The sequence below is a fragment of the Cornus florida genome, unplaced genomic scaffold, assembly GCF_030987335.1.
Source record: "Cornus florida cultivar Cherokee Brave unplaced genomic scaffold, ASM3098733v1 CherokeeBrave_3.0.0_Hap2_Chr05, whole genome shotgun sequence".
NCBI lineage: Eukaryota > Viridiplantae > Streptophyta > Magnoliopsida > Cornales > Cornaceae > Cornus > Cornus florida.
Genome location: NW_026775575.1, coordinates 90,661,167 through 90,682,187, shown reverse-complemented (window position 1 = coordinate 90,682,187; position 21,021 = coordinate 90,661,167). Strand labels below are relative to the sequence as shown.

At 35.3% G+C, this 21,021-nt stretch overlaps 2 protein-coding genes across 4 annotated transcripts; both read right to left on the bottom strand.

The window, feature by feature from the left end:
* Positions 1 to 389: 389 nt before the first annotated feature.
* LOC132307573 (interactor of constitutive active ROPs 1-like) lies at positions 390 to 6,162 on the bottom strand. 3 transcript variants are annotated; one of them, XM_059805371.1, is made up of 3 exons: positions 4,575 to 5,437; positions 2,655 to 2,755; positions 390 to 1,822 (listed from the first exon to the last, which is right to left on the bottom strand). In XM_059805371.1, the coding sequence occupies exons 2-3, from the start codon at positions 2,666 to 2,668 to the stop codon at positions 670 to 672; spliced, it is 1,167 nt and encodes a 388-aa protein (XP_059661354.1). In that variant the 5' UTR covers positions 2,669 to 2,755; positions 4,575 to 5,437; the 3' UTR covers positions 390 to 669. The 3 variants fall into 3 exon arrangements, with proteins under 3 accessions (XP_059661354.1, XP_059661357.1, XP_059661355.1); XM_059805374.1 differs by lacking the exons at positions 2,655 to 2,755; positions 4,575 to 5,437 and adding an exon at positions 5,478 to 6,162; XM_059805372.1 differs by lacking the exon at positions 2,655 to 2,755.
* Positions 6,163 to 15,026: 8,864 nt separating this feature from the next.
* Positions 15,027 to 20,336, bottom strand: LOC132307572 (E3 ubiquitin-protein ligase DA2L-like). Its single transcript, XM_059805370.1, has 8 exons — positions 19,877 to 20,336; positions 18,908 to 18,959; positions 18,781 to 18,826; positions 18,577 to 18,658; positions 18,313 to 18,457; positions 18,078 to 18,156; positions 16,266 to 16,332; positions 15,027 to 16,000 (listed from the first exon to the last, which is right to left on the bottom strand). Exons 1-8 carry the CDS (start codon positions 20,159 to 20,161, stop codon positions 15,539 to 15,541), a joined length of 1,218 nt encoding a protein of 405 aa, XP_059661353.1. The 5' UTR covers positions 20,162 to 20,336; the 3' UTR covers positions 15,027 to 15,538.
* Between the last annotated feature and the right edge of the window lie 685 nt (positions 20,337 to 21,021).

Sequence of the window (21,021 nt, the reverse complement as noted above, 5' to 3'; positions counted from 1 at the left end):
ATCACTGCTGCTAATTGTAGCTTTCGGACAGAATACCGCTTACACCGTGCAAACCGTCCAATGGTGTTCTGATTCTCTCCATGGAGAGGTGTTTTAGTGTTTTAAAAGCACTATGTTACGATAGCATCTTTTTAAAAATTTGATTGGAATTAAATGATGGAGGTCCTCAAATAAAGATGTCTTAGAATTAATTAATTACGGGAAATGCATAAACATTTCCATTAATACTCTAATGTCATAATGCTTAAATCAAGTGATTTTCGCACTTCTGCTTTTCCTCCTTCCAACTCAAGGTAGCTTAGAAAATTCATAACAGCATTACTTTTTCATATAATTAACATCCCACGGTTGATGAATGACAGAAATCTAAATGGGATATCACAAGTACGTTACAAGGAAAAAAAGAATATTAACATATGCAATGTGGAACATATAACAGAAGAATGGAGGAGGACCAACGCAATAACATCTTTCAAGACAGTTTCTCTAGTACATTGGAAAAGAGGTCTCCAAAACCTAGCCCTAAATCAAAGAGCACAACAAGTTCACCCTGAAAGGCATGGATTCAACAAGATAGCACAAATTGAATCACAAATTCAAAATGGTAGTAGTTCCACTGGAAAAATAAAAAATAAAGGTGGTTTTCTAGGTCACAAAGACCAGAGTTTCTTATTTCTGGCCTTTCCTTTTCCACAGATCTCCAAACATTCTTATACCCCCTTTTCTCTTTCCAGTACCCAAACCATCATCCAGGTCATCACCCATACTAGGAGAACCTGCAAACCCGGGGTTGTACCCTCCTCCAACTGGAGTATCAAACATGCTGCTAAAGTGCTTATCCATGGAACCACCCCTCTCAGACACTCTTTTCCCACTCATCTCCACACCCCCAGCAAGTACTGCTGCTGCAGCATCAGCCGCTTTCCTCCATTGCTCAGTCTGGACACTCAGTTTCTTCATTTCCGTTTCCAATAAATCCTTTGCTTCTTTTTTAGCTTCCAGCTTCTCATTTAACTGAACTGTAATTGCTTTACTTTCTTCCAGCTCATGTCCTAGTTGGCTCAACCTTGTAGTCAAGTCCTCTTCCTTGGCTCGAGTAGATGATATCTCTAAAGTTGCTTCATTCAACTGACTTTTCAAGCTTTCATTTTCTTGATGGAAAGCTTCTAATTCCTTTTCCTTCTCTTCTAAATTGGCTTTCAACGAACTGATCTCGTCATTCTTCAAAGCCAATTCACTGGAATACAGTTTCTCATGCTCAGAAATGGTAGGTGATTCTGTTGATAGGCCAACAACTGGTTTACTTTCATGATCTTCTTGATCAATTGGTTGATTAAATTTAACCTGAGGCTCCACCGTCACTTTTTCCATTGGAACTTTGAAAACATCAGTTTCTAGCTGGTTGTCATCAGGAATTTCAAACGGGGCACTGCAATCATTTTTGTTTGATTCTTGGGTTTCAGTTGGATGAGATTGCTCCTCTTGCATTTTCATGGGGTCTGGAAGAATTGGTTTCCGGCTTTTCTTCTTTAAATTTTCTTGAACTTCTTTCTTCGCAGCCTCTACAGAGGATAACTGCTCCTTCAGAATCTTGAGCTCTTCTTGTGCTTGCCCAAGTTGAGATTCTAAATCTGAAATGCGGGTACCAAGTTTCTTTTGATTTACTGAATCAGATTGTGTACCTCTTGGGGATCGGCGATCCACTAGCTTAGAGCTCTTGTTACTAGTGGGTCGATTATGCAGCGGATCAGAATTGGAGCTTGATGATGACCTAAGTTGAAGTGGGACTCGGGGAGATTGCCTTTGAGGCATTTCTGACCCCCTATTCGACATATAAAAACATAAATTTCCATTAATCACACAAACATAATACATAAAAAAGTCAACTTTGAGAGACAAAACTTAATGTACATATAACAATAACAACTTAAAACATCAATTGCATGTGGGAATAAGGATTAAAGCTAATTTCTTGGGGACAATGCTTGCCTTAGGCCATAAAAGAAACTTCCTTCTTATATGGCCTAAGGCAAAGTATTGTCCATTCCTTGGCATAGAGAATAAGGTAGTATTTCCGTAACGAATTTGTGTGCCACAAATCAAGTTAGGTGCATGAAGAACTTAATTTTAGCAAAGGTAAAATAGACATTGTTTAAAGGCTTTACGGAAGAAAATGAAAATGAATGAAATGAAGCTATGCACTTCTGAAAGGAAGTTAATATTAGTTGATCCCTTCATCTGTGGATTATCCATATGGCTAGGATATAAAAGAAGGTTTGTAATATAATTACAGATTCTATTCCATATGATGCTTCAAAATTACTTTATAGTTTGCAGCATTCATTCTTTCACAAGGAAACAAGCACTCATCAAAAGCAGTGATTCACATTCATCAAATTTTGGTTTGACATAATGGCTTGCAAACACACAAATCATAGACAGAGAATGGAATATAGTAATTTGATCATTTAATCAATTGCTTAAGCAATAATCACATGGTAGCCATCATTATCATGCCAATGATGGATACTCCACGAATAAAACAGCTCAAACAGATTAAATGGTACACAAAACAATCTTTACAAACCAAATGAATGATACTGGAAAAGAGAGCTGCCATTTGGCCCATATTCTATAGATTAAAGTTCTCTAACCTTGATCTTGGCATTGATTTTGCTAGAAGTTCAGAAGGCAAATGGTTGAAGAAGATAATAAGACAAATTACTTTAAAGCTTGTGATCTACAAAACTTGAAGCTGTGATCAAGAGGAAAAATGTGTAAATGCAGAGGAAATGTACTACAAGAGCAACATACAATCAAATAAAAATACAGTTTGAGTATAAAAACATGAAATATCTCTAACGGGCCAGTGGTCTAGCGGTATTAGTCTCTTACTTCCCAAAGGGAGGTCAGGGGTTCAAGTCTCGGAAGAGACGTGTGTGTGAGTATCAACTAAGAAAAAAAAAACATGAAGTATCTCCTAGAGCTGACAGATTTGCCAAACAATTCCATATGCACAATCAAACATTAAATGCTATTATCCATATCAAATTTATTCCAAAATGCCCTGGGTTTTAACAACATAAGCAAACTGCTCCGGCACACCTGATCTTTATATTGGACATTACAATGATATATTTCTACTGGTAACATAGTATGAAAAAGCCTATTTTGGCATTCAACAAAAAGAATATATGTTGCTCTTGAAAACAAGGAAAACTTCAAATTGGTAATTAGAGAAACCTAATTACCTAAGGGGTAAACCATGACATGGCAAAAAAAACATCTTTTCCAGATATTTCCAACTAACAAATTTGTAGAGTTCGGATGCAGGGAAGTAGTATTCGTAATTTTTGCTGCTGTTAACCATAGTACATTAGGGGTTGAAACAACAACGGCAATGATCATACACAACTTCGTTGAATAAATTACTTGCATGTAATTTGGATTGCATTCAAACTCCTTTGTTCATGTTTTTCTTTTACTTTAGGCATATATAAAATATTGATCATGAATTTTAGATTTTATCATACCATGAAAACTACCAGCTATGTTGTTGGTCAAATATGGACAAAAAGTTACCTAAAACATTTTGAAAAAGTGTGTAATATATTCTATTGACACTCTACTTTGAACTTCCTGCACTTTACATTGTGAATGCATACAAATTCGTTTACTAAATGAACTTTAAAGAGATTAGCTAAAAACACTGCATGCCATTTAGCTAAAAGTCCCATAAACTCTTGTGGGGGATTTCAAATTTGACCTATTTTTGGTAGGGCGTTGCGTATCTCAAATCGATCCACTTACATTTTCTGCTGCTTTCTCTGACAAATCAGATGAAAAGAGAAGAAGTAGAGGAAAAATGTTCTTGATAGGAAAAAATCAGATGAAAAAATTTTCAAATTAAAAGCAGCAAGATCTGAAGATTACAAAGCTTGTATACATTTATGATCCACTTACATTTTCTGCTGCTTTCTCTGACAAATCAGATGAAAAGAGAAGAAGTAGAGGAAAAATGTTCTTGATAGGAAAAAATCAGATGAAAAAATTTTCAAATTAAAAGCAGCAAGATCTGAAGATTACAAAGCTTGTATACATTTATGATCAGGTACATAACATATTGTATGAGCCGAACTTTACCAAATAATCAGCTCAACCAAGTTGTTCCTCAATGTTTCAATCAATTTTCAGTGCAACATTAATTACACCATTCAAACTTAGAATTTCAATGAATTAGAGGGATATCATTAGATCTCAAACACAACAAAATATCAATAAATTAACACACACACTCTCTCTCAAGAAAATGTAAAATAAATAGAAACTTAGAAAAGTTGGTCATGATATTCCTAACCAAAATTTGTTTTCTTTTCCCTAATTTTTTATTTTGGTAAAAGTAAGTAAAGGTTCTTTCTTTTTCTTTTTCTTTTTCTTTTCTTTTCCCTAAATTTTTGGCAACAAAACAAGTACAAACAGATCATATTTTTTTGTCTCAAGAAGAAAACCCAAGTTAAAAAGCAGCAAAATGAACAGAAAACAAATAAAGCAGCAGGAAAGAAAATAGATCTCACCCCTGAAATCAGTCACAGCTCCAACTGTGTGATCTGAGCGAGAGAAATTAGTCCATCTCAAGAGACCCTTTACTGTGAATGCAAGATACGGAGTATATAACTAGAGATAGAAGAAACACCCATTCACTAGACAAGATACAGGAACTGAAGAAATTATTCTCTGGTTGAAGTGGGTGAGAATGAAATGTTACATACAAGGGTAGAGAGAGAGAGAGAGAGAGAGAGAGAGATGTGTGAAACTATGAATGAAATTATTCTCTGGCTGAAGAAATTATAATAGATGTGTGAAACTATGAATTTCTTAAGTATATATAGATAACAGCTCCTTCTTCAAAGCTCGAGTAACGGTAAAACTCCACTAACGAGGGTAGAGAGAGAGAGAGAGAGAGAGAGAGAGGGTTTTAGTTTGAAATTAGAGTTTGAAATTTAAAGGGATTGGGGGTGGCTGGGTGACGTGGGTCTGTGTGAGATAGGATTGTGATTTGTTGGAGGAGAATCAGACAGGAAGAGGACAAGAGGGTAATTTTGAACGTTAGAGAAAAGAAATCCCAAACTGTAAGAGTAAACCCTTCTCCCTTTCAATCCTTTTGGATAACAGTGCATGTTTGAGTTTTCGATTTTAATATTAAGATAACCTATATTGACACTCCTGAAGTCACACACACGTGTGTGTGTGAAAGTTTGGCTCTTTTCGAACAGCGACAATCCCTGGTAAAATTTATCATCCAAACATAACCTTAAAAAAAATTCACTTTACCCTTCACTATTTTATTAATTTTAATTATAAAATATCAAAACATTTAAATAACTCAAATTACCATTTTCATCTCTCTCTATATATATACGCGCACACACCGTAACCTATGTGAATCCCTACTGTAACCATGTTACTTATTTCATTACCGTCAAGATAATCGGGAGAGATTGGTGATTTCAATGGCGGCCAAAGATTCCGACGCCGGCGAAGTTGTGTACGATGGGTCAACGAACAGATGGTTTCGGTGTAGTGGGATCGCCGACGTGAAGGTTGTTGGGATCACCGGCGGTGAGATAAGACAACGTCGACGATTTCGAAGACCAAGGTCTCAACGACGAGAACGGTTTGCTGTGGAAGTTGCTGGGCGCGTGGTAGTGCATCGGCGTGTGTTGGACACGCGATTTGGGGGAAGAAGATGATTGACCACACGGGACGGTCTTTGCTTGGATTCGGTGTTGAAGAACGGCAGTGAGGAACTGAACAGTGGCGGCGAGCAAGGATGCCGACGGCGAGACTGAACGACGATGAAGGAGTGACCGGTGAAGAATAAGGATTAAAACCGTATGTCCATAGCTACAGACGGTGGTGATGGTGGCTCGGCGGCGCAGTGAGCTTAGAGGACGGCGGAACTGCAACCACCGTCGCCATCTCTACTGTAAGGTCGTCGTCGCCGCCTCTACTGCAACGTCGCCGCCGCCGCCTGTGTGTATATATAATTATCCTTGTGTGTATATACATATATGTATATATGTGTATATAAAAAAAAGAAAAAAATTGAAGGATAAAGAAGTGGATTGGTGGAATCAGGGGCGGTGAGGAGGAAGAGAGAACAGAGAGAAATAGGTACGAGCAAATTGAGGATAAAAAGGTCATTTCAACTTTTTAATTGGTCAGTATAAAAGTTAAAACATTGGGATTTTTTGGTAATTGTATCAAACTTGAGGGGTGTCATTGTTTGAAAATAGCTAAACTTTCATAAACTTTCATAGGTGTGTCCTCTCAGGGTGTTGATGTACTTTACCCTAACTTTTAATTTGGAAGCTTTTCAACTTTGAACATAAAGTATTGGCAAAAATAAATATTAATATTAATTGCACCCTCAGTTTTATTTGAAAATAGAAAATAATTTTTAGGCTGATTAGTTAGGAGGGCAAAATGAAAAAAAACACTCTTAATGATTTAATTTTGAGCAAATAACATTATTATCCTTTATTTTGGGTATATAATTATGATGACCTTGTGGGCAGGTGTGTCGTGGGCGGATGCCAGACACTGGCAAGCTACTACACTGACGAGCTACGGGTAAATAGTCCCACATCGCCTGGGTAAGTGAAAAGTGAAGTGGTTATATGTAGATGTGTCACCCTAATTGGTATGAGGCCTTTTGGGGTAAAGCCCAAAGAGTAAAACTGTGCGGGCTCAGGCCCAAAGCAGACAATATCATACCATGTGGTGGAGTGGGTCGTTACAAATGGTATCAGCGTCTGACCCAGCCGGAAATGTGCCGACGGGGACGTCCCTAATTTTAAAAGGATAGTCTCGGCATTTTGATTATTGTTCTTTAATTGTTTTAATTATTTGTTTGGTTTGATTTAACTGTTTAATTATTTTAATTAATTAATTGGGTTTAAGTTAACTGTTTAATTGTTTTAATTATTTAATTAGGGTTTTATTTAGGGATTTGTATTTGTCTTTTAAGTGATCACGTTGGAGGTTTTAGCCGACTTTTAATTAGCTTGGGATTAGGATTAAGATTTTCAGTGAGGCCTATAAATATATGTATTAAGGTTCTACCTAGGGTTTTAGAACCCTATTCACGACTGTGGAAGCAGAGAGAGAACAGAGAAGGATTATAGTAGGAATCGCTGGAGAATTTAGGAAGACGACGGTGCAAGGTTTCAAACTGAGACCTAAAGGCAAGTTCTATACCTAACTTTCTCCCATTAGCTCGTGTTCTTTACATGTCTAATACAATTCCAGGAACATATAAAGATTAAAATTAAACTGGATTGCATGTCTGAGATACTTTAAACGGAACATGTTTTCAAGTTACATATTGTTGTTTTAAATTCTTTCTTGCATAACTCTTGATTTATTTCATGTCCATTGATGTGTAAAGTGTTTAATTAGTCTGGAACACCTTGGGAAAACACTAAAACTAATCTGTTTGCATGGTTGAGTTGTTTGAAACAGTAGATGATCATCAATGCTAAATTGCTTGGTTTGAATTCTTTTTACGAAATACATGTTTAAGTTGATGTCGGTAGTTGTATAAAGAATTTAATTGCCTCTTGAACATACTGGAACCTAGTTCAGACACCTAAGAACCTTGACGATGGAGGACGGAAGTGATAGAAGTCACCGAAAATGAAATCGGTGAAGGAAAACGAGTGAACTGGGCAAACTGGGGAAGGAAACGGCTCCCCACAAGGGTGGAGCCGGCTCCAAGGGTTGTGGAGGCGGCTCCACACAAGGGGGAGGCGGCTCCACCCCTTTTTGATGGATTTTTGGCACGTTGTTGCTTCTGGGGTTGCTTTCTGACCTTTCTGGGGTAATCAAAGGCCTGTAATTGGGAAATTAGTTGTTACCTAAGATCTTGTTTAAGCTCCAGAGAGCAAGAATAATGGTTAATGAACCACTTGGGGTTTATAGCTTAAGCAAGATAAAAGTTCTTACAGAGTTTGGTATACTGTTTTGGAAGTGAATTATTTAAATTGCTTGACTTTGTTTGTAGCAATTTTTCTGTGAATGGTTTATAGTCTAAATCATGTTTTGGTGGTATCAAGTAAGCATGCTAATGTATTTATTATCATTATTATGCTTATCACGGATTAAAGAATGTTTATGTTTATTCTATGTGCTATAAATTATGCGAGAATCATGTAACAGTGGAATAAGACAAGCATGTTAGTTTTACAAAATTCTATTATGCTTTGTATGGAATTAATTGATATAAACATTTATTCATGTTCTATCAATAATATGGATTATGTGGATTAGTTGGTAGTTACATTTATTATCTGTGTTATCAACCATAGGATGTATGGATTGTATGCACCGGTATGGGACGGTGGCATACTAGGGATGGGTTAGTTTCAAAATACTACATCCTACCTATATGGAATAAGGGAATGGATTATAAAATAAATCCTACTTATATTTATGTTAGATCAGCCGAAACAGAGTTGAATGACTAACTGAATTACTTGATATGGATATGTAAGCTTGTGCAGCTGAACAAACTGAACGGCTAATTGGATCTATTATGGATGGATAGGATGGACTTTAAGTATATATATTTATGGTACTGCGATCTGAGCTTGAGTCTCAGAATCATCGGTTAGGAAGCGTATATACAGTAGGATGCGTAGCTAGATATGATAGGTCGTGGTATACCCTGTTAGGCTTAGATACTCATGTCCACTCAGGTGCGTTTTGCATGTTGTCTTCTATTTAGGTTGAGACCCCCTGCATAGTCCAGTGAGAGTCATGTAATGTGGAGATATATATATACGGATTATATAGCTATTATTGAGTTGGTTAGAATGTACATGCGTATCGAGTCTCTGCTTGGATTGTAGTAGGAAAGAACTTGTTCGTGGGCCTGACCCATTTCTATTTTTCAGGTGTTCGATAGTTCCAGTCGTAGTCTTGATCGTGCTGAGCGGAGACTATCACTCAATCTTCTGACGATGTAGGACTTTTCTCCGTGGTTTAGCTTTGGATGTTCTTTCAGTTATTTACATTTCAGTTTGGATTTTTATTAGGGGTCCACTAGAGATGGATTCCCGAGTTGTTTAAACTATTAGAGGTTTTGGAATGATTTGGATTTTATTAATCTTTAATATTGGAGGATTTTATATTTAGAGATCTTTCAGTTTTTAATATTTATTCTTAATTCATTTTTATAATCTGTGTTCGTTTTTAAATATTAATTGTTTGATATTCCCTCGAATTTGGGATTCGGCCTGATCAACCTATGTCTCGGATTCGTGGGGTATCACACGTCGGGCCTCCAAGGGGGGTGGATTGTGATGATCCTGTAGGCCAGTGTGTCGTGGGCGGGTGCGAGACACGGGCAGGCTACCACACTGGCGAGCTACGAGTGCACAGTCCCACATTACCTGGGTAAGGGAAATGTGAAGTGGTTATATGTAGGTGTGTCACTCCAATTAGTATGAGGCCTTTTGGGGTAAAGCCCAAAGAGCAAAACCGTGCGGGCTCGACCCAAAACAGATAATATCATACCACGTGGTGGAGTGGGTCGTTATAATAATTTCGTTAAATTTGTAAAAATGAGTAAAATTTTATTATTACAATATTTAAAATAATTTGGTAATTAGAGGGAAATGAACAAGGAAAAATGTTTTCCTTTGCTTCTCTTTTTTCTTTTATTTCCCTTTCCTTTTTCCTTTGCCTCGCTTAATCTACATACCTCCAAAATTATCTCACCTACGAGTTATTGTTACTTTTTATAAGTTTATCTTGCTCTGTATATCAAATTACGTTATTTTTATAAATCGGAAGGGAGATAAAGATAATAGGGTTATTTGAGACATTATCTTATCTTTTGAATTTTAAACAAAATTAAAATTTTAAGTTCAAATATGAAACAATGAACACTATATTATTTATCTTCTAATGTTTAATACTAGCAATTAGATATACATAATTATAGATGCAAGTTTAATAAAAAAATTTTTTTTGCTCAAATCACTATTAAAATATAAAATTTTGAAAATACCCTTTTCTCTTCCGGTAATGCCCTTATAAGGGCAAAGTGAGAAAAAGACCACTAATGTTACATTTTGGGCAAATAAAATCCTCCATATTTTATTTTGAGCATATAAGTCCGTTAAATTTGAAACAATGTGGTAAAGAAGGGCTTGAAGTCATTGTTTCGTTAAAAATTTAGTCATTTGCATTGCACATGACATTTTTAAGATTTAAAATTTTAAAAATACTAGTCTCTTCCGATAATGCCCTTATTTATATATAAACTTGTCACATTTAATTACTTTTTTTACCTATTTTTTATTCAGTTATAGAGGTATACTTTAGCCATTTTAGCATTCAGATCATTGTTTGCACCAAAATTAAATGTTAAGGAGGTTTTGGAACGTATAAGGAGTTATATACTCTATTTGCATACCATAAGGGTGTTTTTTTTCCGCAACCCTATATTATATATATAAAGAGGGACATTTTAATTATTTTACATTTAATTTATTTTTTTTACCTTTTTTTATTCAGTTATAGAAGGCTACTTTAGTCTTTTTAGCATTCAGGTCCTTAATTGATCCAAAATTAAATGTTAGGGACTTTTTAAAACGTATAGGAGGTTATACACTTTATATGCATACCATAGGTGTTTTTTGCTTGCAAATAGTTATAATGATCTGCTTGACTTTGATTGAATAATTATTCAATAATCAAATTCGATAATTACCAAATTCAATCAAAACGTTATGTGATAGGATTCATCACTCTTTTTATATAAATTGAATTTGATAATTGCCGAATTCGATCATTAAATCACAACTCATTTTTATTAGTTATGTATGAACCAAGGGCCTTGTGCCCCAGTGGTATCTCTTCTACCTCCCAAAATGGATGGTGAAGATTCGAGTTTCTAAATGAGCAAAATGGATGCGTGAATGGTGGGTGTGTGTGAGTTTCTTCCCAAAATAAATAAATAATCATAATAATAATAATAATAATATTATTATTATTATTATTATTATTACTATTATTATTATATTTACAAAAAATATATATAAAAAATAATATCCTATTCTATTATAAATATTTGATAAACATGATCAATCAAAAGTTGTATATTTGAAAATATTTAGTCTAGTGAAGAAATTTTAAAGTTGGAAATGCTATCATTAAGATTGATTCTCATTTGTGGCAATAAAAACTATGCATGTTTAAAATCATATAATACATTAATGAGTTAATTATAATGACATCCCTTGAGGTTTAGCTTATTGATAGCCATATATAAATTAGTCTTTTTTTGAACAATGGCATCCCCTCAGTTTTAATAAATTTAACAAAAGCACCCATATCACAACTGACACGTGATTAATTGACATTATTATTCTTTAACTTATAAATTAATTTATTTAAAATATAAAATTACCTTTTTAACCTTCTATTTAATCTCAAACCTAAATAAACATGTATGCATTTCTATATATATACATATAGATATTTTGTCCCGTCACTTTTTTTTGGGACAAAAATAGCCTCAATACAACCTCTCTACTTAGTAAAAACAAATGGGTATTCAAGTAATTTCGTAAACAAATGCCCACTAGGTAAGGGATCCTCGGCCTGCCTCCTCTGTCCTATCATGCAATTTCTCTCTAAAATGCATTGCAGGGACCATGTCGCTACCGCCGCGCTGGAGATCAAATCTGGCCAACAAACCACCACATCTCCCCAACAAAACTCGCCACCACCATCCAGCCGCACAACCATCAACAGCAAACGCATATTTCCCAAGGATGAACAACCACCAACACCACCACAATATTTGTCGACGTCATCACCGCCACCCCACTACACAACCACCATCGCCATCCCTACCAATAACCACCGCCGCCACCCCATAACCGATAACCACCGCCGCCATCCCTACCCACAACCACCGTCGTCATCCCCATAGCCGAAAACCACCGCTACCATCCCCATAGTCGGCAACCTCCATGTGGGGGCGCGTGAGGCCCCTTCCGATAACGCGTAAAGGCCCATCTGACAGCGCGTGAGGCTTCTTCCGGCAATGGGTTGGGGCTAAAAAGGAGCGATTTGACTGCATAGTGTCATCCCCTTCCCTTCGAGGATGACGATCTGAAACCTCCAACGCCGAATATCAACGGTATCCCAGACATTGATTGATCTCGATCTCCTCATCATACGCGCTAGTGCTCATTTTCAACACCAACCAGACGACGATTTGCTCCGATTACTCTCAAGCGACGGTATTGCAGAGTTGGTGAGAGATGAAAGGGTTATGGCCTTGGGGGCAGTTGGTGGACACGTGTAAAAGCCACACGCTATTCAAATCGCTAAAGGGTAGTTTCGTCAATTAAAATAATTGATATTTTAAATGAAAAATGAATATTTTTATTGGAGGGAAAATAAGACATTTTACTCTATTTTAGGCTGTGTTTGGATCCATATCTAATCAGGGGTGTCATCGTAAAAAAACAAAAGTTAACTTATACATGGTTGTTAAAAGTTAACTTATACATGGTTGTTAATTAACTAAATCTTAAAGAGTGTCATTGTAGTTAGTTAATAAAGATTTTTAATGAGAGAAAATTCATTTTTACAGTTCATTGACAAAGTGTGTCCTTATTAAATTCTATTAATTGAAATCGCAACTTAATTTTTATACTAAAACATAATGGAACCTAAAGCTCATATTATTAATAATAATTCAGAAAAGTCATTATTGCACGTGTGATGATGTTTCATAATCAAACTCAATTTGACTCATTTTTGTCAAATTCAATGAAGGTTATCAATCCACTTGACCTAGCAACTGTTGGCTCTTGTTTTTGTCCTAATTAATAGTGCAATGCTTATTTTATCCAGTCATTTAATTATCCACTTTTATCTATGATTTAATTTGTACACACCAAACATTTAATGAAGATAGCAAATATTCCTTAAGGAAAAAAATAATAGACAAACCTCTAGGTGAACATCTGTTGGACTTGCATGTTTTCTCTGTACAAGTGGACCAGTTTGACAATTAGATTACTCCTTCTCTAAATGTTATTTACTGTACACAAAAACACAATTCAATCTACCCCTCAAATTGAAGCTTACCCTTCTTACTTTTTGCTAGTATATTGATGATTAGTTTGATAGTCGAAGCGACATTATTCTCACTCATAGGAACAGTCGAATTAATCCGACTCAAAGAATTTTATAGAATTGACTTTCTATTAACTATTGAGATTAGAATTACTATTGATTGATTAGAGGACCAACTAAGAATAGGAAAATGATTCTTTTACTGAATAGTTGCAGTGAATTGCTAGACCTGATCTTTTAATTGGTCAATTATGTAACAAATAAAGAAATTGAGTCTTCTACTTAGTTGTATTTGATATAAATAGTCAATTAAAAATTATTCGATTAGATGATACACTGTAAGTGTTTGGTGTGAGTATCACTACTTCTAAAAATATAATTTGTGTGCTCATTAGATTAATTAAAGATTATGGTCATTGAATGAAAAGAATGGGCTAGCTAGGGTGGCAGTGAGACCACAAGTCCATAATATTCATGACAATGCATGTGAACCCACCCCTATGTTTTAAGAGAGAGAGACATTCCATGTGGAGCTTAAATGTTTCTTCAACTACTGCAACAACCCAATTTCATGAATCCCATCCCTTCTAAACAATGCACAAGATCACTGTATGGATATCCATATTAATTAGGTGGCCCCACCCATTTCATTTAGGGGACAAAATGTTATTACTTTGGAACCCCAATCACTTGATTATTCACTTTCACCTTGAGTGACAATTAATTAATTCACCTCAAAGTTGAATTGTTGATGTGCACATTCACTATCCTTGGGGCGATAATGGATTCACAACTTTTTAAATTTGACTATACGCACTTTCACTTTGATCTGGTTATTAATGATATCACATGAAATTTAAACAAAAAATTAAAATGAAGAGATTAAAGTCTTGGAAATAGTTTTATGTTCTCGAAAAATTAGAAACGAAAAAGGTACAAAAAATTCGGTTTGGTTTAGTTTTTTTAAAACTCAATTAAAAAAATATCTGTTTTAAGATAACAGTTTTTTATAGTTATCTGAAAACTGTACTATGTTTTCTGAATTTCTGATAACAGTTTTCAGAGTTACAAACCAAATATGCCTAAAATTTTGTCTCATTCACAATATAATTTGCAATAAAAAGTCAGTTTAATTAGATTTAATTTTGGATTGAGCATTGTCCTTCCAACATATTAACAGTTCCGATGTAATCTAACACAAAATGATACTCCATAATACCAAATCTTAAGCATCCCTATTGGCCTTTTCTTTCTTCCTCCTTTTGCTTTGCTTGGAAGACATTTTCCATACACACTAGGTATGACATATAGGCTCAGTGCCGGGTCAGGTTTGGGAATGAATTTTTAAGTCCCTGCCTAGTTTTTTAGCCAGGCCAAATTTGTGAAAGATGTTGCTAACCTGATCATCAATCACCACATTATCTCAGTGATGAAGAACGATGTCTTGTAAACTTTTAGGTGTGAATATGCAGCTGTCTTTTCTTAAAACAATCGGCTTCGGCCCACCAAGGGTGTCGAATGCCAGCTCACAGTCTAGTCTCCCTGAAATGATTGTCTAAGAAATATACATGATTAGTTTTTTAGTATCCAAAAGAGAAAAAATAAAAGTTAAGGGAGGAAAATGTCCTTCATTTAGCGGGCAATGCCAAAAAAAAAACGAGTCGGATGAAACCCAAGATGAGCTTTCTGTGGCATTTCTGATAATCATCATCAAGAAACACTTCCAGCTGACCATGCCCCTTGTTGACATGCAAATTTTCATCACAGAAAGCACCTCAACTTGTTATATGTGCCACTTTTAAACACCAAAAGGTTTGTGTATGTGATTTTTGTTATCTGGTATGCAATAATAAGAGCAGGACAGGTAATGTCCTTGCATAGTTTACAAAGTTCCTTTTTTTTTATTTTTATAATTGAACATTGTTTACAAAGTTGATCACATTAAGCTTTTTCATTGGACTTCAGACCACAATCGAATTGTAAAATTTGACAAAGAAATGCTAAATACATCATAAAACTGACCCTAGATGGTGGATGTATGCCATAAATTTCCATAGAAAGCGCCATGAAATGATTTTATTTTCATGGTTTTGCAATACCATTTGTTCTGAGAACTGTGTGTTGCAAATGGCATAACCCACCACTTTTCGTTCACTAAAAAAGCTGTTTCCATTTACTTCTGTAGATAGAGAGTCATTACTACCTTGAGCTCATAAACCAGTGCCATACTGCCATGCAACTACCAGTCTACCAGTGCACTTCTCCTTGCTCAAGCCTCAGCTACTGAAATGGCCATAGCCAACATCATCTGCTCCTTGAATCTCTCTGGACTAATGGTCCCAACAACAGTCTGAAAGCCACCCTCAATATCATCTTATGGTGGCAATGCAGCAATCCTACTATCAGGTGAGACCCTAATTTCATCTTCTACTGCATCGGAACTAGCATAGATGGTCCCTTCTTCAGCCACCTCCAATCCATGATTCAACCCCCATTCTCTGCCATCCACAGCCATTGCCATTGAACTATAGGGTGAGGCCTCAATTAAGCTCCCTGCAGGAGGATGATTCTCCGTCACTTGCTCCTCTATATTGGAAAACCTGCCACAAGGAAGCAAGCTGAATGCCGATATGTTTCCATTATATTTACTAGAGGATTCTCTGCCCATTTGCTGGCGCTCACCAAGTGCAGCAATTGCACAAGCCAGACCATCAGATGGAGGTGATGATGTTTCAGCCAGCGGCGACATGACTGCTAAGCCACAACAATCTTCTGTTATGTATTGTTCTAATCGAGCAGCTTCACCGTAGGCTGGACTTTTCTGTCGGCCATTCTCCTGGCAACAATTTTGCAAAACAGCATGGGTCATACTTAGAAAAATATAACAAATGGAAGCAACGCTCAGATTTTTCAACCTCATACGTAGAGATAGGAACTAAGATCATTTTGTTAATAAAATAAGAAAGTCTGAATGCAGCTTAATTCATTCTGGAAGAACAATAAGAGAATTCATGATTTGCTGTAACTATTTTAAGCTCAAAAGCTCCCATTTTAACTGGATGTATTCTCAATGACAGACAATAAATTGATTTAAACAATACCTGAATAGACAGCCAGATGGCTTCCATAACCATTATATCCTCAAGACCCAGGTCAAGTTCATCGTCCCTGCACATGAAGTCCGCATCAAGATCAAGAATACTAACATGGCATAAGAATCATCTTATTACTTATTAGGACCAAGTTGATTGCATTTGCCAAACAAGACGCAAGTTAAGAAGCGTGTCTGTAACATAGGTTCACCTTAGTTGGAGGCATATCCAAAAATAGATCATGCTAAATTACGCTATGTGAGGACAGAATTTGGAATGTGCCAAAAAGAATACCAAAAGTATCGATTCATGTAATTAATGTAATCACATTACGAGAATTCACGAATTCCAGCTTTATTCTAATACTTCAAAAACTGCACCTACAGAGGTATCCGCACACGTCCTAAAATATTTGTCAATTGGTAAATGAAATTTTTTGCATTTATTTATAAGTTTGTCCATGGTCATACTTCAGTTCATAAGATAACATGTACCAATATAGTCTTTCACTAGGTAATTTTTTAGCCAGACAGCACACATCCTATCCCTCTCATGCCCAAATAGCTCTTTTCACAACACATCTCCTTCAAGAAGACTTATGGTGGGCCATCTAATCTATTGTTCGTGGTTTAACAACACTGCCAATGGTGTGAGTTTGAGCCCCAGCGCATCCACTTTGTGAAATATCAAAAGTTATGTTTGTCTCGAATCTTCCTTCCCAGGACCTTGCTGTAGCAAGACCAGTACTGGATAATGCCCCTAATCTAATCTATTGTAAGCAAGGGAGCAATGAGATGATGACTAGAAGGTACTCATCAACTCATAATTTTTCTTGTGGTGGTGCATTGCGGTGTAACACTGGTCGACTATGGTACATGTAGTACTTCTGAACCATGCTGAAAGACGGATACTTCCAGCTCGATTTGAAATGACTCCAACTTCCCCATGTAAGGATTTAAAATTGATAACATAACGACTGACATTCAATAAACAGTCAGGCAGGAAACTCTTCAAATAAAACAGGACTAATACTGGATGCCATAAATATTTTGTAATAAATTGCTGAACCATCGGAATAGAGCTTGTAAGGAAACACATTTGAATTCCTTTTGTAGTTGAATGTAAGGTTGTTGACATATCTTTTCAGGTTACAAATTATTCCTGATGTATCCATACAACTGGTATTTTCTGAAAACCGCCCCAAACTCCAGTAAACTCATAATATATAAATGAAGTTACATCCATTCAAAGATCTTCTCATATGTCAAACCACGAGATAACTGTAATCACATTAATAAAATGCAAAAATACACCAAAAGATAACCGGTGCAACACAAGTTTTGGACTATAACTTGAAAAGTAGTGTAAGTATGTAACTGCCTCAAAACACCCATGCAACAGGATAGAATCCTACAATAGAAAATATTGTTTCATATGAATTCTATCTAAGATGTATTTAGATAGTCCCTACAAATGTTCATTGTTCACTAAGAAAATATCTTTGTTCAACTATAACATAACGGTGATTATCTTTGTTTATTACACACAACATAAAGGTAAGGAAGTCATATTGACAGACTGAATACAAGTAGAAAATCTGATGATATCTATCTTGAAAACAATTTCAGCATTATAAATAACAAAATCAAGATACAAAAGGAGAGCAATTCAGTTTAAGAGCAGAAACAGATATTATCATTTTTACTCTCTCAGTTCCACAAAATAAATAAAAATTCAGAAAATTCACAAAACAGAAAAACAGATATTATCATTTTTGAATTGTAGGAAATTAACTGAATAATTATGTATACAATAATATACCTGTTATTCCTAGAGTGTAGAGGTTGTCTGGTTGTTGAAGCAGCAGGTGAGTATTGAGAAGAAACAAATTCCTCACTTTCTACAAAAGATATAGAACACGACAATGCAGATGAAAGAAAATGTAATGCATCAATCAGAAACCATACAAGAAAAGGTACATAATTGTGATCATCATATCAAATAAAAAAGCATATATATATATAGATATTGAACCAATAATTTTAAAAGAATATACCTGTTAATGGGCGACATTCAACCTTTCCTGGTTCAATAATTCTGCTTGAAGAACTTATCTCATGTCTTTTATGCTTTCTATCTTCTTGCTCTTGAAGTTCCTGCTGCTGCATCCTTATTTTTACTTCTATAACCCTTTGATCTTCCTAAACACATGAAAAATGTGAACCAATTGCAAATTTGATTCTCTAAATTGAAGGTGCTAATTCCTAAAGGAAAAATAAATGAATTAAAAAAAATTATTCTCTGAGAAAGAAAACCTTACAATTTGCTCGAAACCTTTTTCCTCCTTTGTTTTCATCCCCCGATATTCAATACCATAATTCAAGCTTTTACAGAAGGGACACCTTGCACTATTAAGGAAAACAAGCATAGAACAAAAAGCTTAAAGGTAGCAATCCCAATAGTAACCACAAAAGGTAGGTGAAATATGCAACATGGCGGAATGGTTTGCATAAATAAAGGATACTGTGCAGGACGAGTTGGATTTGGGGTCTTCAGTTGCAGAAAACACTCTGTTGCAAACAGAAAAAATCAATAGGCATCCAAATATTAATAACTGCATTAATCACAGGAGAAATGTTCATAACATATACCTGTGCAAATGCCTTTCATGCAACATCTGGAGCGATTGAGACTTGGATAATACTAAAAGAATTTATACCCAAAAAAAAATTAGAAACTTCTATATTGCTACAAATAAAAAATAAAAAATAAAAAATAAAAAACAAAATTGAAATGCCGTTCAAAGCAAGAGGTGGTCCAATTGTAAAAGCAAAAGAAGATGAAATCGTATCAAAAACTTAATTTTCCACTGTTATGAATCAACTCAATTGTGTATCGTGCATTAATTGAAAATGCTGAAGGAAGACCTGAGAATTCAACTACAAACCTCGTACTAAATATCATTTGTGGTTCCAAAATACACCAATCAACTCAATTGTATCCCATGCAATAATTTAGCCCAATCTCAGTTAACCAAATGCCTTAAATGTCTCTTTACATTCCCTAGATGTCTCATAAACAGGCCAATTTCGAAAAACAAAAACACTTGAATTAAAAGCACATACCAAGAAGCAAATGGGGCATTCTTCCAAATCACAAGCACATTCTTCGTCTCCCGGATAGCATGGGGCGAGTTTAGAGTTGAGTATGAGCTTCCTAAGCTTCTTATGATCTACATCCTTTTGTTGGTACAAACCTTGTGGTCTTGTATACTTCTCGTCGACTACTCGTCTCCTCCGACTCAACTTATTCCCCATCAAATAATCTATCAAACCAAAGTAGAACAAAAACAACTACTTTTTTATCTTAAGAAACCCTAATTGTTATATCACAACATTCACAACATATTTTCACTTCCGGAACATATAAATACACTTGATGAGCACATTGTACCATCACAAACTCAAAGCAATTGACAAAAAAATAAATAAATAAAATAAATAAAATCAAATCAAATAAAATCAAATCAAATCAAATTATTTCCAAAAAACACAACAGACAGTATTGCAGAGAAGCACACAACGGTTCAATAATTTGAAATTGTGATTTGAGAAACGAACCTTGGGTTCTTGGGACGAGCGAATCGTAGACTGTATGGCTTCAAAAGACAGAGTAAGAACGAATATCGATAAATTTTGTAGAGAAGAACAGGAACAAGACAACAACTTTCTTTGATATATATATATATATATGGGTAACTGGATGCAATGCTTTATACGTTGAATATTAAGTAGTCTTATCAAATTCCTCATTTGCAATCTGTGTGGTTCGTGACAGATTGATGTAAAGAAGTAAAGCACAAAATCGAGACTTAGTTGTAGAGTAATAAAGCCGTAAAGAATCATTGGGTTCGTGAAGTAACCAATGTCATAACTCTAAAGGGATGAGGCCAATGAAAATGGTGGCTTTGTGTGGAGGTTTCATGAGTAGAATGGAAAATAATACAAGTCCGTAGCTCCTCGTCAGATGAGCTTATGAGTATTAGGGGTGTGGAACCTGAGAATCGATGGCAAGTCAGAACTGAACCGAAGAACCTAACGGGAATTGAACCGGACCGGTATTATAATAGATATATATATATATATTGAACCGGACCGGTATTATAATATATATATATATATATATAATTACTAATATATATGTTAATAGGATTTTTTTTTTTTTGGTCGGGAGTACAAATATACTCTCACTGTATCATGTTTGTTGGTCACCTAGAAAACTTTGACACATTATTATCTTTTATTTTTGAATAATTTAAAATCATTTTTAATAGTATTTTTTTATATATATTAATATATTATCTTTGTACTATATTAAATGTCCATATAATAAACTTTAATTCACAAATAATATTGAAGATAAATAATGTATAGTGTGATGCCCGTACCAAGACAAGGCCAAAGCCCCTACAAAATGTGAGCACCAAATGTTGAACATGATGCCAACATCGGATCTGTTGAATATAAGAGAGTGACAGAGATATATGTTGAATATGTTCTGTATAATCAAGTGTAAATAAATCATGTACAATGAGAGGTATAAATAGGTGAGAGATCACCAACGGCTATACAATGATCATGGCAACAATCTATACAACGGATATAATATAATCTAACTATGATAACAATCTATACAACGGCTATAATCTAATTATGTTAATATCCTCCCTCAAACTCAAGGTGGTAGAGTAGAAACCAACTTGAGT